This window comes from Parasteatoda tepidariorum, chromosome 6 (genome assembly GCF_043381705.1).
Source record: "Parasteatoda tepidariorum isolate YZ-2023 chromosome 6, CAS_Ptep_4.0, whole genome shotgun sequence".
NCBI classification, from domain to species: Eukaryota; Metazoa; Arthropoda; class Arachnida; order Araneae; family Theridiidae; genus Parasteatoda; species Parasteatoda tepidariorum.
In genome coordinates, this window is record NC_092209.1 from 50577166 (window position 1) to 50593650 (window position 16485).

A 16485-nucleotide genomic window follows, 5' to 3' on the forward strand; every position below is an offset into this window, starting at 1 on the left:
TGTAAAAAGAATTTTAACTGGATGTTTCAGGAAGTTCTAAAACTTGCTATAATCTTAATTGTAACTTTTCTCTGAAAATATGTTAAAATTAAGTCCAATTCATTTCAACACTTTTCATTTTTCGTATTTAATATTTAAGCTACTGTTGTTAGTCTGTTGGCCTAGATGTGAAATTTTAAATTTATTTTAAGCATGTCTTTAGAGCTAAGGTGTTCCATTCTTATTACAAAAAACACATAGGTTAAAATAAATATTTATTTCATTTATAACAAGGCATTCTTCATATTTACAATATAATTCATTACAAATAGAAATTTATGTTTAAAAACAATTTACCACTAAATACTATCGTGATAAGAAAAATAGTACAATAGTCAATCATGCGACAGAAAAATCTGCTCTATCATCAAGATAAACTCTTCTACTTTTCGATTTACTTTTGAATAAAATGGTTTCATTATGTTTTGGGTAATCTAAAAAGAAGCAAAAATCGTCTTCTTTTAAACTGTTTTTATTGGGCATAATTTGGCGAACTTGTCGGTGATACTCTTCTAAAGCTTTCTGGCTTTTTTGCATATTTTGGCACCATTCTTCCTTAGCTTTTCTAACCTTTTCCATCATTGTTTTGCGAGACAATTTGGAATTCTTCTTCGTAAATCCAGTTTCCTTCTCAGCGGGTGTTGATTCCGACTTCATCCAAGCGCAGGAATTGACAATGCAACCAGTAAGGCAAATGTTACCTTGGAACCTGGACCAAAAAAGTTCTACAGATTTTTGAACAGATTTTATGCTGATACAAAAAGGTTCTATATTGTTTGGCCCGTAAATATTCTTAAAGTCATTCAAAGGCTCAAGCACTTTTTGAAGTAGCTTACACTGTTGAATCATGCCAGTATCCAAGAAAAATAGAGTGCCACCTATCTTCATATTATCAGCTACTTCCTGTAAAAAAAAAGTAAAAAATAAGTATACAATTTGATAAAAACTCTTCAGTAGATTAATAACTAAAATTCAATTTATTTGTACACGGGAAGAATGGTGCTGCATGGTGATAACATTTCGAATAAAAAAAAGCGCAATTCTGGTTTTTTTTTAAAAAAAACCCAGATATATACGGTATTTAAAGCATTTATTTCGTAATTTTTTCAGCTTGGCAACGGTTTACCTGAAGTTTCTGTTTTCAAAATTTGAGTTCTTATTATCACACGTTCAGAAAAAAATACAAAATTGAAAACTGAACTCAACCAAATGAAAAATGTTTAAGTGAAGCTCCAAGGAACCATGATAAATTTACCAAATTTTACCACAATTATATTTGTTGAGTTCCAAAATCATTACCAAAAAGATTCAATAAAAATTACCGAGTCTTGTTTTTGGTGTTTTCATAGAGTCAAAACCAATTTATCATTTTTTTCTCGGTTTTTCTCTCCATGTAACGCAAAAGTGGTTTAGTTCCATCAAAAATGTCATGAAGGACAGTTTGTTCCTGTACTTGATCCATGAATTTTCTTGTCTTCTGGGTTGGGTCAAAAGCTACAAGGCATTGGAGTCGAACTTTGATAGTCGTAAACTCAAAAATAGGTCAGCTGTTAAACAGCGGTGATAAAAAAATGGCATGCAAATTTCGGTGTTTCGTAAGAGCATATTTTCAGCACAAATATAAAGAAAAAAAATACAATTCATACTCAATATTACTCGACTCCCACAAGATTCACAATTAATTTATAAATCACGTCTTGCCTATTAATTATAAAGTGAGAAATAGTCTTATTGCAACAGAGTCAGTTTAAGAAAGACAAAAGCAGATAAATTTTCATGCGCTGAAAATAATGTTCCAATGTTGAAAAAAAAAACTGCTTTTCACATCTACCTTAATCTGGCGATTGTATTTAATTTTCATCACCTCAAAGATTTTATTTTTCGTAATTTCATTTAGTCGAAAATCGACCTTTGCAAGAACCTGCAGTTATTGTAAAACATTAGATTTCTAAAGGACGACAATTTCTATTCAATAAGAATTTAAATTAATCTGCAAATGATATTTACTTTTCATTAAAATATTCTACATGATATTTTGCTTGAAATAAAAAAAAATACTTATTTAGTGTAATATAATGAAATATTTTCAATTCAGTTTAAGACTTCCAATTGAGATTTAAAAAAATGGAAGGTTTCAAGCAAGAATTATTTTCTACTCTTTCATGCTTGAAACGATAATAAGATAATAAATTTGTTATTTTAAAAGATTCAAGTATCAATTTTGATTGATGTCACTTTTTACTCTGTTGAATATTGACCAATCTTACTTTCGATTACAAACATATAAGAACCACAGCGTATTAATAAAAATTGAAATCATCAAATGACAACTACAATTACAAAGTTTGTTTTCTAAAGTAAAGATAATAATAATTTATAATTGCTAGAGCCCAGATTTTGATGACCTAAAAAATCTCAACTAATGCCCTTAAAAAGTGCAAAAAATGCCCTTAAAAATGCTCTAAAAAGGCGAAAATTGCGCTAAAAATGCCTTATGATATGAAATAAATAGAGTAAAAATATTGAACTAAAACAATGTTTTTATTCTTTAAAATTATTATGAGTCATTTCAAAAAATATAAAGCAATGCAATACTTGTTCTACGTTCGTTAAAGTTTGAAAAATATGTTTTATATCCCAAAATAACAAAAAAAAAGGAAAATATATTGACTCCAAAACATTTTCATTTTGTATAGAAACTTTAATGAATATAACAACTTTCATCTCATAATATTACCAAATATCAGAATTATATTGGATTATTAAATGTTTTTTGATATTTTGAAATGTAAACGAGCGTCTCTTGTCTGAAAGTAAATTTTTATACCTGGAGAAGCTTCTTTCAACGTCTACTGATGTTATTGGTGCGTACTTGAAAAAGGCGGTCTCACTTACTGACAATTCTTCTTCAATTTAAAAAGATGTTGCCTCACCTGTTAATATCCTAGAGATTTTCTTCATTGTTTGGAAGCCAGTTTAATAATAAAAATTAATAAAAAATAATAAAAATTGGAAAAAATTAACAAAAAACTTAAAAAATGTTTTAAAATGCAAAATACGCCCCACAATCTAAAGAAAAATGCCCTATAAATCTAAAAAAATACTCTAAAGGGCAAAAAAAGTCCAAAAATGCAAAAAATGCAAATGTCATCAAAATCCGGGCCTTAATAATTGCTAAATTGATTTATAGCTTTTTCAAAATTAACTTCAAGCCCATTCAATCGTAAATTCAATGGAAAAATAAAAAAAAAATATTATTGGCATTCCGTTTAACTCCAGGACTTAAATAAATGATAATTTGTCATTTTTAATACAGCCGTTTTTAGCTCACTTTTGTCTTAATTTAAATTGTATGGCATTAAATTTTAAACAAAACTAAATTATACTACTTTTACTAAAGAAATTGTCCATAATTCTTAAGAACAATACAAAAACGTTTTCATAAATATTTAATTGTTTGAAGTTGCGTTAATGCTTGCTTGTATGAATAGCTTGTATTGAAGTTGCGTTAATGCGAAGTTGCGTATGGTCATTGCATTGACGTAGCAAATATATGTTATTGTAAAGCAAATGTAAGTGAAGCAAAAGTTACTATATCACTACGTCATTTTAGTATCTTTCCAACCCCTGTGGCAAAATTTTTTTGGGCTTTCTGCGACAAATATCTTTCTCCAGGATGTTTATAATAATAACAAATATACATGTTACAAATAGAATTTAAAGTAACAAAATCGCTGTGTTTACAAAAAAAAAATTCCTATATTGTCAGAAATATATCTGGATATTTAAAAACCTCACGGAGTTTTAAGTAGCACTAGCAATAAAAAGTTGAAAAAACTATGAAATCGTCACGTTAAAAGTAAATAATTGATTTGAGTTTCGCTTACAATTAAATTGTTTAAAAACATCGGGCTTTTTTTTTTCTAAATGTGAAAATTAACAATAACCGTCAGAAGAACGCTTGAAATACCGCATGGATTAACGAGAAAATCTGCGCAAAATGAATGCGACAAAAGAATGATTTCTGGAGAGTAAAAAAATCTTTCAATATTTCTGTGGAAAAGAAATTTTTTTTCTTCATTATTCTAAATTTTTTTATTCTTCTCAAATAAGAATAGAAAAATCACGAACATTTCTTTCCCCTCTGATGTGCGAAAAAAGAATCTTTTAATTTTAGAGAAGGAAAATTTTGGCAGAAAGGAAAACCAAAATTCTTTACTTCCCGAAAGAAAATTCTTTCTGCAAGAGCATTTGTAACAATCTGCGACAATGTCGCCGCAATTCTATCATGGGGTTTCCAACCACCATATTACCCCTTAATTCAGTATTTGAGTATCAGAAATATTAAACACCTGTTATCTACTATAAAACTGAAACTCAAAGTTTAATATTATTGATAATCGGTCATTTTACTGTCATACAGTCTAGAAAATAAAGATATTTAATATACTGAAAAATGAGGCGAAAAATTGGAATAAAATATTATTAAGTGTTACCTGAATTGTTATGCTAGTCTTTTTTTCCCTGTATCTTTTAATAATTTATAAAATGTGGTAGTCAATCGAATCTGATTCCTTTGACATAGCTTGTGTAAGGAGAAATATTGTACAAGTCCTGCTCAAGTATTTTCAGGTAACGTAAAATATGCATTTTTAATGTGGTTCTTTATTGAATTAAAATTAAAAAGTATTAGCAATAATAAGTATTATTAAAAAAATTAATTTAAAGTTTTGACAAAAAAAGTCTGGGATTATATTGTTTTAAAATTTAAAATTTTTTCGACTGTTATTTAATAAAATAATAAAAAATACTAAATATTTACTAAAATTTATTTTTTCGCTTAGAATTATCTTTGGATAAACGATTATATAATTGTGTGTAAAAGATTTTCAATTTGCATTTGTTCTCTAGAAATAGCGAAATGCGCAAAAAATAAATTTAACATTAAGGAGTCCAAGCTTTGGATCTCTCTCATACTATTGGGACCATATTTCCCAGATTGCAGCTACCCCCTATATTTTGAGGGTCAGTAATCTAAATTCATTGAAAAAGAAGTATGTTTATTCTGAGAAAGTACGCTTATGTGTCTGATATCGTAACTTAAATTATCGTCTGCACTAATTAAATAGCATATTTAAAGTCATCACTTCTAACCATTAAGAATGAGTAATAAAATACGTACTAAGCAATAATTACATACTAATTTAAAATTTCACTGATAAAAAGGATTGCAATTTGGAGAATATAGTCTCAATAGATTTATTAGAAAATTGTTAATTTTAATCTAACTTTTTTGCTTATTTCACGACAGCTTAAAAACGATTGAGCAAAAAGAATTTATATCATGATGTGTTATTGTGGCGTTGATATATAACATAAATCTTCCTAACTCTCCCCGGGGTGGGGTGTACAACTGTGGTGTTTAAAACATCCAACTACAAACTTGAAGGTGCTTAGTTTGAGTCGTGTTGGCATCCAATAAACATTTCTCTCATGCATCATTATTTCTACAACACTTTTGAGACTAAATATTTCGCAAAGAAATTAGTACATTCTGCTTTAATTTTGAAAGCATGTAGTGTACAAATTCGACTATTATTTATGCCGGAGCTATTTTTGACACATTTTTGCTATACTATGAAAACCTTTTTCTTTTTTCTTTTGGAAGTGTAATAGTCTAATGAAAACCAAATATTAACACACAAAACAAGCTTTAGCATATAAACTCACTAAGTTCCATTTTCTTAAATATTTTAGTGAAATGAGAGATAAAGATAAATATTATGATTTACAAAATATTGAAATTGACAACAACGATTTTCCTTTTCTTGTAACCGAATTCAATAAAAGTAATAATTAAAAAATTTAACCTGATATGCAGTAAACTAGAATTTTTATGAAATCATGCAATAGTATATGGAACGTTAAGAAAACAATTACATCATGATACACATTTCAGAATACATATATATCAGCACTAATTTATGCCTTACAATAAATTGCATTATAAATTAAGTTAATATACAACTAATTCTAATTTTCAGAAAAAAAAAGTATTTTCTTTAGCGAAACACATAATATATTTTCTATTCTTTTTTTCTATTTTATATTTTTAAATCTCTTTACTTCCATGAATCATTCCTATTTATAAAGTGAATTGAATTTAAATTCATTAGAAGGCCTTTTAATATAAATTCCTTCAATTTATTTTCATATAGATTTTATAAAAATAAGAAGAATCATTTGAAACTGAAAAAAAAATCTTAAATCACTTAATGTAATTGGTTTAAATATTCACAATAAAATAAAATTTATTTTGAATATGAGTTGACCACAAAAATAATTAAGTTAAATAGTCTACAATAGAAACCGATGCCAAATAGTGCTCTAAACGATTTCGAATATTATGTAATTTTAGAAAAAATAGACAACTAGAATTCTATATAAAGTTAAAGAGATAAACCGGAATTCTATATGAAGTTAAGGAAATGAATATTGAAAAACTATGCTTTTTATTTAACTTCAGACTTGCTTTTAATTTCCAGACTGCAGATATTTCTTCAAAGCTAAATAAACAGTAATAACATGTAATATATTTATTTTGAATAACAACTAGCGAACTATTCAAAAGCAAACATAAGCTTTTAAAAGTAAACAAAAGTAAAGATAAAAAAATATTATAGAATTGTAAAGGATTATGTTACATTTACTTGCGAAATTCTAAATTATTTTAAATTAGTTAGCGAACTTGCAACAAATTTAAAATTGGATTTTGGCTACCTTGTTTAAATTTTTTTTATCGTTAAAATAAACATACTTCAGAAATGTTCTTATGTTCGTGCTTAAATAAGTAACTTAAGTCGCATTCCAAAACTCTTAACCAAACAAGACAATGTTTTAAAATGGATTCCTCACAATTTACTTCATTTTAATGCATTTTAAATATTTACAAACTGATTTTATAAGCAGTTAATTTAGTTTCGAAGGAAATTTTTTATGAATACGATTTTTTCCTTTAAATTATAAATTTGAATATTACGGAAAATAGCAATGAAATATATAATAAAATATACCAATTTAAATAAGAAGGGCTCTCTTTAAATTTTAAAAAAGGCATATTTATAGAGATTGGGGAAAAAATTGCAATTTTCAGCTGTCCGTAAAAACAGTCTAATTGTTCACAAAACTAAAAATAATTTACAAAAAGCAAACTTCTGTAACGTTAAACATGCTACAAAAAACATGTATGCTTAATAATTTCTGTTGAAACATGGAATAAATATTCAATTTTGTAGTCTCCATTGAAACATCTAACAAAAAAGGAGAAAAAAAATTATTTTAACGTCCTGAGAAAAATTTAAATAGTTTCATGAAAAGCAATTAATGCTTAGGAACTTAAAGGAGAAATAACTCATAAGATAAATTATGTTTATACTAATTCAATAAATTTAAATAAATGAACTTTTTTAGTTATTTTTAACCATTGCATAAAAAATTCAATTTTTAGGACTTTTTTGTTTATCAACGTAAATTTTTCCCACTAGATAGATGAATGAAGAGAATTTGGCCCCTTTCGTTCTTTGTTAATTTACAATTCGAAAAATAACTTTGACAGAAATTGTTGAGTATTCCTGACTTTTCATAATTTGACCCAATTTATGTGCTTATATAAACATTTATATGTTAGCTTTATCAAATTTTTTATATAGGATCTTATACCTAGAATGAAGAGAGGGGCTAAATTGGCCCCTTTAGTAGTTTGGTTAGAAGGTACTCCAGTTTCATTAGAAAAACGAAAATATTTAATCATATCTCGAATAATTATTTATAGAGAAACGAAAAACCAATTATCTAAGAAATTAACATGTGCTTATAATTGAGAAGTCAATATTCTGATGAATGAAATAGATTTTCCTTAACAAAATTTAATAAAATATAAAAAAATCTCAATGATTAAGTCTATAATATGTTTCAATTACGTTAATTATGATTATCTTTCAAGATTTTTAATGTCTAATTTATCTTTACACAAACAATCTAGAGAGGGCTAATGTAACCCCTTTAATCTTTCTAGGTATACATCAATATTCAGTCTTCATAGTGTTAATGCATATCTTCTCATTTTCTTCATAAAACAAAATCCATTAAATTTAAATGATAAGATATTTATATGCTATCAAACTGTTCAAACGGTTACCTAAATCAGATTTGTTACATTTCTTACTATTTTTAACAGTAATTAAAAACTCAGAGCAGTGAGAGTAAACCCATTTACAATTTTATATTTTTGCTCAGACAGAGCCTTTTTAAAAATATACTAAAGGGAAAAAATATTTATTTTTTTAAGTAGTGAAATTATATTAATTCCCAATGTATTAAACACTGTGTCGCAGGAGGTTAACAAAAATTACTATCAACGACCTTAAAAAATATCTAAGCATTGCACTGAAAAAAATATTCTGATAAAATTACCGCACTGTATGAAAATCTGATAATAAAACCAAAATTCATGGTATTTATAAACCAGCATTTCGTAATGTTTATTAGAAATTCTGGAGAAAATTGAAAAGCAAATTTATTAGGAAAAGGGTTTTTATGCCGTTCTTTAAGGAATCATGATAAAATTATCAAACTTTGCTACCTTTTCAAATTTTATCACTTATTATAACACTATATTTTATGGTTGATATAACCAAAATCATTACCAAAACATTTTGGTGAAAGTTACCAAGCTTTTCGGTGTTTCCATGGAACTAGAAACACAATAAATTTGACCATATTCTGGTAATTTTGACCATTCTCTTTTTCTCAGTGTGGCATTAAATAGAAATAGTATTAAAAGAAACATAAAATTCAACTTACCCATATGAATTGCTCCATAACTGTTCCAACTCGATTTGTGGATACGTATTTCACCATTGTAACCAAATCTGCCTCTTTCAGAACTTTCACTAATGAACTTTTTAAGAGCTTAGCAGGATTCGCGTTGACATGTTGAACACTAACGACCATCTTTGAAGTGTCCAAAATATTGTTCATTTTTAACAATAGTTGTAAGGTATTTGTGGTAGCCTTCGTGTGGTGAAGAGTTTTACCAGCAATTGTCACATTTATTTTTAGGGGTTTCCGAGAACATTCCCAGAATCCGTCTTGAGCCAGGCTGAATATTTTACAGATGGCAACAATTTCCGAAACAGCATTTCCGAAACAGCAGATATTTACGCACCTTTTCCAAAGAGCATCTCGAAAAATAAAAGGATTGTCTTTAACCATACGCAACATATAATTCGCTAGTGCCGATGTATAGCACGGACCATAACGGGATATATAGGCAGTATATTGAAGAGAAACCTTGGAACTAATTTTCCGAATATGCCTGATTCTGTCTTTACCTAGAGATTTAAGAACAGTTTTCTTTAATTTCTCGTTTTTCAACATCGCTGAAAGAAGCTCACTATAAAAATACTGCAATTCAATGTCGAAATTCGACAAAGCGTTAATTGGTGGGTGCTCACCGAAGAAACTCATGATTTTCGAACAAACAGCACTGATTTAGAATAAATATCAGAGCGAACTCTACTTCGAATAAATATTTAAAAAAAATTCTAGTTCAGCAACGTAATCGGAGACAAGCTTTCATCATTTATTTTACGCTGCGCAACAGTGCTTTTTATATCTCCAGTTGTGAAGATAAGAAAACTGGAAACAGAAACTCTTTCCTTCGAAAGTTATCACTCTCTATTTGTTATCTGTCAATAAAAAAGTTATTGCCGGGAAATATACCTCTCTCTGATATGATAAAGTAAGAGGTCATGATAAAGTTTGTCGAGCTAAACAATTATCATAAACGTGTTTTTGTTTGGCTTAAAAAGCGTTTTTATCTAAGGAAAAGGGAGTTCTCCCTTTTCCCGTTCTGAAAAGTGCGTTCTAGTTTGACTTTAGATTAATTTAAAATTAATATTAAAAATAAAATACTTACATATATTCAGAGAAAACAATTATAATAATATAATGAAATTCATAATAATATAATAATTTCAATAATATAATGAAATTATATGTTTTATCTTTAGGTTATGTACAGTTACTGAGCAAAAAAAAAAACAGACTGATCTGAATAACTTTTGTTCTAATGATCTGATCTCCATATTCAAGGAGTCAATCTTAATGGTTTGAGAGGGCGACCTCAAATACTCTAATTAATTAGTGTAGACGATAGTTTAAGTAACGAAATCAGACATAAAAACATAGTCCCTTAAAATAAACATGCCTTTTTTTGTCGGATTCAAATTTCTGACACCCAAAATATAAGGTGCAGCCGCAATCTGAGAAACATGGTGCCCATAATTTGTTTGGGGTACTTAATGCTAATTTTACTTTTGCGTATTTCGCTATTTTTCGTCAACATTTTGTGCGATTTGAACAACTTTTGCACACAATTGTAAAATTTGTCTATCTTTAAGTAATTACATGCTAAAAATGTATTAAAAACATTTATTATGTTAAATAATGGTCAATAAGTTTTGAATAGCAAGGTGTACAGTTTTTTGCATCATTTAAAAGAATGTAATTTTTGATGATAAAATGCAAAAATTGAGCGAAATCGGTCAAATAGTTTATGAGAAATCGAGTTTTAAATATACGACTTTCCTAATTGTGATTTATTATGCTAAATCATCTTTAGTTAATGTGATTTAAAATATGATTTTTAATGGCGTTTTTTAAGGGTGTTCCGTTTATTTGTTTGTGCAGAATACATTGTTATACAGTATTAAAGAATAGATAATTTTGTTCTAAATTTTCAATAAAACAAGTATCAAAAAGTTTTAAATTTGGCACTATTCATATACGGCTTTATGTGACCCAATATTAACTCTTAATAAAAAAAAAAAAACATTTTGAAGTAAGGGGAAAAAATTTTTTCTATAGAATACTTTTATTGCCTTTCAAATATAAAGGTGACTTTTGAATAGATTTTCTTTTAGAAAAATTACATTATTGAAATGAGGGAATTTCTACTTAAGCTCAGAAAAAATATTTTTAAACATACATTTTTTTTTATAAATTTTCTTATTTTTAGAAATGTTTGCAGTGTGGGCTTTCTTAGTGTAAATATAATGTTCGAAGAAAGTTAACGAAAGTTTTGAGCAACTAAATGTACTTTCAAAAAGATATTAGTAATTTCAGAGCAAAGATGTAAGCATTATTTCCTCATGTTTTTATAATTTCAGAAAAGTAAAAATATATGTTTTCAACTATTAATATTTTACTTTGGAAAGTATCCATTAATGAAAGTCAAAGTATTTAGTGAGTAATGCTCGAATACTTTGTTCGTAAAAGGACAAAGGAAGCTCTTCTTTAGTCTAAATATTAAGTGAAATCAAAGTATTTAGAGAGTGATGTTTAAATTATTTTGTTTGCAAAAGGACAAAAACAGCTCTTATTTAGTAAAAGTATTTAGTGAAATCAAAGTATTTAGAGAAATAAAAGTATTTAGGGAAATAAAAGTGTTTATTGAGCAATGTTAAGAATATTTTGTTTGCAAAAGGACAAAAAAAGAATCCCTCTTCTCTAGTCCTAGTATTTAGTGAGAAATGCTTGGAATAATTTGTTTGTAAAATGAAAAAAATTTGCTCTTCCTTAGTCAAAGTATTTAGTGAATTTAAAGTATTTAGGGAATTTAAAATATTTAATGAAATAAGTGTATTTAGTGAAATAAAATTATTCAGTGAAATAAAAGTACTTAGTGAGTGATGCTAGGAATATTTTGTTGGCAAAAGGACAAAAAAAGCTTTTCTTAAGTCAAAGTTTTTAATGAGCATGCTGGAATATTTTGTTTGCAAAAGAATAAAAAGCGTTTTTGCTATGAAACTTTAATTTATGTTATTATTCATGCAAAATGTTCAGGTACATTTACATTTTTCTTATTTAAGAATTTAAAATTTGATTAATTATCAAATCAAACTCTTCTAATGTTTTAGTTTTTTTATACCTACAATTATTATTTTTTATTTCTATTTCTAAAACGTTTATACGAAAGTGTTTGTATACTATTTTTGATGTATCAGAAATTTTTATTCAGATTTTTATTTTTATAGAAATAACTTTCAACAAGCTTTTTTTTTAAATTTTCAGTTTCCAAAAATATGTATCATTATCATTTTGAAAATTTTAAAAGATTGATGGGACGCAATTGAAAAATATATTTCTAAAAGTACGTCATAGAAATTCGAATCTGACGTGGAGCATTTTGCATAACTACACGGTAAAAAAAAATTTTGTAAAAAAGTTGTAACCAAGTTTGGTGTTGAGAGAAACTAAATCACACTTCTTTTTAAAATTTAACTTTATGCTTTTAATCGACAAATATGCGACGCAAATTTTTCTCATTATCAAGGGTAAGCAATGATAAAATGAACAAGAAACTGAAATCAATAATGTGCGGCTGTATTATCCATAGATAACAATGTTTGTGCGTACAGGCAAGCAAATGATCAACCATGTTTTAATCAATCCTGTTGTTTGCATAGCAACATTTCAATAAATACAATTTCTAATTCAACTTTCTCCTAACTGTAGCCGTGGGGATTATCTGAGTATGTGACTCAAATCAATGTAGATAAAAGACGTAAATATCTTGCGCTCATCATTGCTTTACATTTTTTGAAGAATTTGGGATATTTTTAAAGGGATTCAAAAGAAATTAAATGCCTCCTCGCGTAATATCATGTATTTTAAGTAGGGCTCTCAACACTGTTAAAAAATCGAGATCTAAAATGAAATGTCCTCAACCCATTCGATACTTCTTTTTCGAAGCAAAAATAATACAGATAGGAGGAAAATTAAGAATTCGTCAAATCCTCCCGTAATATCATGTATTTTAAGTAGGGCTCTCAACACTGTTAAGAAATCGAGATCTAAAATGAAATGTCCTCAATCCATTCGATACTTCTTTTTCGAAGCAAAAATAATACAGATATGAAGAAAATTAAGAATTCGTCAAATCCTCGCGTAATATCATGTATTTTAAGTAGGGCTCTCAACACTGTTAAGAAATCGAGATCTAAAATGAAATGTCCTCAATCCATTCGATACTTCTTTTTCGAAGCAAAAATAATACAGATAGGAAGAAAATTAAGAATTCGTCAAATCCTCCCGTAATATTATCTATTTTAAGTAACTGCTAAACACAACACTGCTAAAAAATTGAGGCCATTATAACGATAAAATTTACATGCACTAAAGGTGCCACTATCTTTTTCCAAAAAATCTATTTTTACCGAACAATTTTGAAGATTAAAAAATCTTATATAACTTCATTTAATTTTTGCTTTAATATTTACCGAAAAATCACTGAATTTCTGTAATTAAATAAATATTATTGTAAATATTACGGTAAAATTTTTTAATTGTAAAATGGTTTTTACGAATGCTACACTAAGGTTGCCAGTACTTTTTACCATAATTTGATCCGGCATTTCTTATCGTGGTTACCGTTTTTTTAAAAAAATATCTCGTGTCACTCGCGATTACCTTAAATCAAAATTGTAATAAATTGATTCAACTACATATTTTTGATGAAATAAAGCATATAAGTATACAGTTTTATAATAATAAACATATAAATATACAGTATGTATGCACATTTTTAAATGAATAAATAATGTTTTTCGTATGATAAGAAATTGTTTTGTTCCATAGCTTTTCAGATTTATCACTATATAGAAAACTAAAGTGATGTGTTGTGACAGATCAATTTGAAGGTTTAATATTATTTTAAAACTAGACGTTGATACGAACCGCAGAAAATGCCAGCCAAATATTCAATGTTTTGAATAATAAAGTCATTCTTTTCAAGATTTATCAATCATTTTACGCATTCAAGTGCTGCTATCTAATCTACAATAGTGTATTGGCAAAAAGGAATTATTCACCATTATGAACATTTAAATTTTTACAATTTTTTCTTAGCGTTTCTATCTTTGCTTCTCTTTTCTTTTTTACCTAAATGTAATAACTGAAAAGCAAATAAGCTCTAACAAAATACATCTCGATATTTTCGACTTTTTAAGATGAATGATTACTAAATCTATCAAATTTACCTTTATCAAATTGCAAAAATTAATTTTCAGTTTTTGTCATTTTACATGGCTAACATTATTTGTGCAGAACAACATATACTAATAAATTTGTCTATTTTAAACACTATACCATTAAACTATTAGAGTTTTCATTCTGAAATTATGGTAAGATAGCCGGTAACTATCTGCCCACCTGATAAATCATAAAGTTCACGGTCAGGAACGTTATTTCTACCTTTATGGTTTTGTAACCGTTTACAACTGGTATGCCATTTATTCGTAAATGATAGTTTCATATTCAAATTATCCAAGATCCCCAATTGAAAAGTGCAAGATACTGGAAATTCTTCATGCATTGAAGGAATGAAAGAAATAATGAAGTATCATAACTGGGATTCCAACCACAGTTCAGCCGGTAGTGATATTGACAGATTTGCCTTTTCAGCTGTAGCATGAACAAAGCTGCCAGGAACAAAATGACTTCATAAGTTGGTGTGGTTAGAATTCTGGTTGTTTAACCGTATTACGGAAAAACAATCAACATCTCTTTCTCATATTTGATATTGAATAGCATCTTTTTATCGTTATTTGACAGTTTTGATTAAATAAGGTAAAGTAAAAATTGAATATAATTGCTATTTAACCATTTATGCAGAGAAATTTCTAACAATGTGTCGCAAAGTGATGAGAACTCATAGTTTTATAACATGTATTAAATGTTATTTATATTTAAATACAAACCGGTGAAAATATATTTCCTTAAAAAGCTTAAGAAATTCTTAACATTTTAAGAGAAAATAGCTTCCTAAAAATACATAAATATTATTCCTTTTTTTCAATTTAATTATTTGCTTATTTTAGGAAACTTTTACTTCCAATAAACAAAAAATTATATATTTCTTTTCTGAGAGAAGAAAACATCTTAAGATTAAGTTGTTATAGAGATTTATTCATTCGATTTCTTTCGAGGGGTAAAAAAAAAGTAACGATGTCTTACGGTGGTAGAATTTAAACTAAGTATTTCTAATCCTTCTTTAATACCCTTTGAATTTATTTCTTATTCTCTCAAATGATTCCAATAATTTACATACAATACCAGAAAAAAAGAGATTTTAAAAATGATTTAAAAAATTCAAACTAAATCATTAGATAGTGTTTTTACATTAAATATTTCGAAAATATATTTATAAAGGTTTTTGATCACATGAAATGTGATTTGAAATTTTTTATTAACAATGCGCAAATAAAATGAATAAACGGAAGACCCTGAATAACTTTTAATCTAATGATCAGATTTCGACGCACTAAAACTCAATCTTAATAGTTCGAGGCGGTGACCTCAAATATTCTAATTAATAAGCTCAGATAAAATTTTAAGTTACAAAATCCGACGCAGAATCGTACTTTCTGTGAAAAAAAACTTTTTTTTCCTGAAAAATGGAATTTTGAATTATGACTTTTATAAAATATTATTTCTCGGCTAACTAAAAACTATTCGATTGATTTCATTGAAATTTTAGATTTTGCTATATAAAAGTACATTCTCTAAAATGATGTAAAAAGTAGTGTACCAATTCAAATCTGTTACAATTTTAAAAAATTTTGACCATTACTAAAGAGAATATTAAAAAAATAATAATAAATCGCAAAATTTGCTTTTTAAGTGGAATTATATTTAAATAAATGAATTTAATAATTAAATTCCTAGGGACATGGAAAATTACAAGAAAAGTCAAACTAAGATTAAATGGCCAAACTTCGGACCGCTCTTCTGACAAATTTATTGGGACCATATTTCCCAGACAGTTTTTACTCTTTATATTTTTGGGGTCGAAAGTCCAAATTCGTCGAAAAAAATATGTTTTTTCAGTGAAAGGATATTTTTGAGACTGCTTTTGCAACTTAAAATATCGTCTACCTCAAACTATTTAGCAAATTAGAAATCTCTCCTTCGAACCGTCAATGTTGACTCCTAGAACGTGAAGATTTTCAGGATTTCCGATTATTCAGGGTGGTGCGTTTTTTATTTTTCGCACTGTACACACTAAAAAAAAAAAATTTCTGCGTTATTCCAATTATGTTTTATTTATTATCTTTAATATACATTAAAAGTTAAATTGTAGCAAAATTAAAGCATTGTAATTAATTTTTATATAGTTGTCTTTAAAAAGAATAATAAAAAATAATGGTTTACGTTTTAAATTATATATTGAGTGCCACGCTGTAACAAATTTAAAGAGTTGGGTTTCATTTTCGAAAACATTTTCTTCACAAATATAAAAAGAATAGGATCGAATTTGTTACGTTTTAATTGTCATATTAACTATATAGAGTGCATGAGTAGTGGTGGCTCAGGGGATAGAGT

The 16485-nt window shown here is 27.3% G+C and overlaps 1 protein-coding gene across 1 annotated transcript; it reads right to left on the reverse strand.

The window, feature by feature from the left end:
* Positions 1 to 241: 241 nt before the first annotated feature.
* Positions 242 to 9742, reverse strand: LOC107443948 (uncharacterized). The gene is made up of 2 exons (XM_016057974.4): positions 8902 to 9742; positions 242 to 942 (listed from the first exon to the last, which is right to left on the reverse strand). The coding sequence occupies exons 1-2, from the start codon at positions 9565 to 9567 to the stop codon at positions 379 to 381; spliced, it is 1230 nt and encodes a 409-aa protein (XP_015913460.1). The 5' UTR covers positions 9568 to 9742; the 3' UTR covers positions 242 to 378.
* Between the last annotated feature and the right edge of the window lie 6743 nt (positions 9743 to 16485).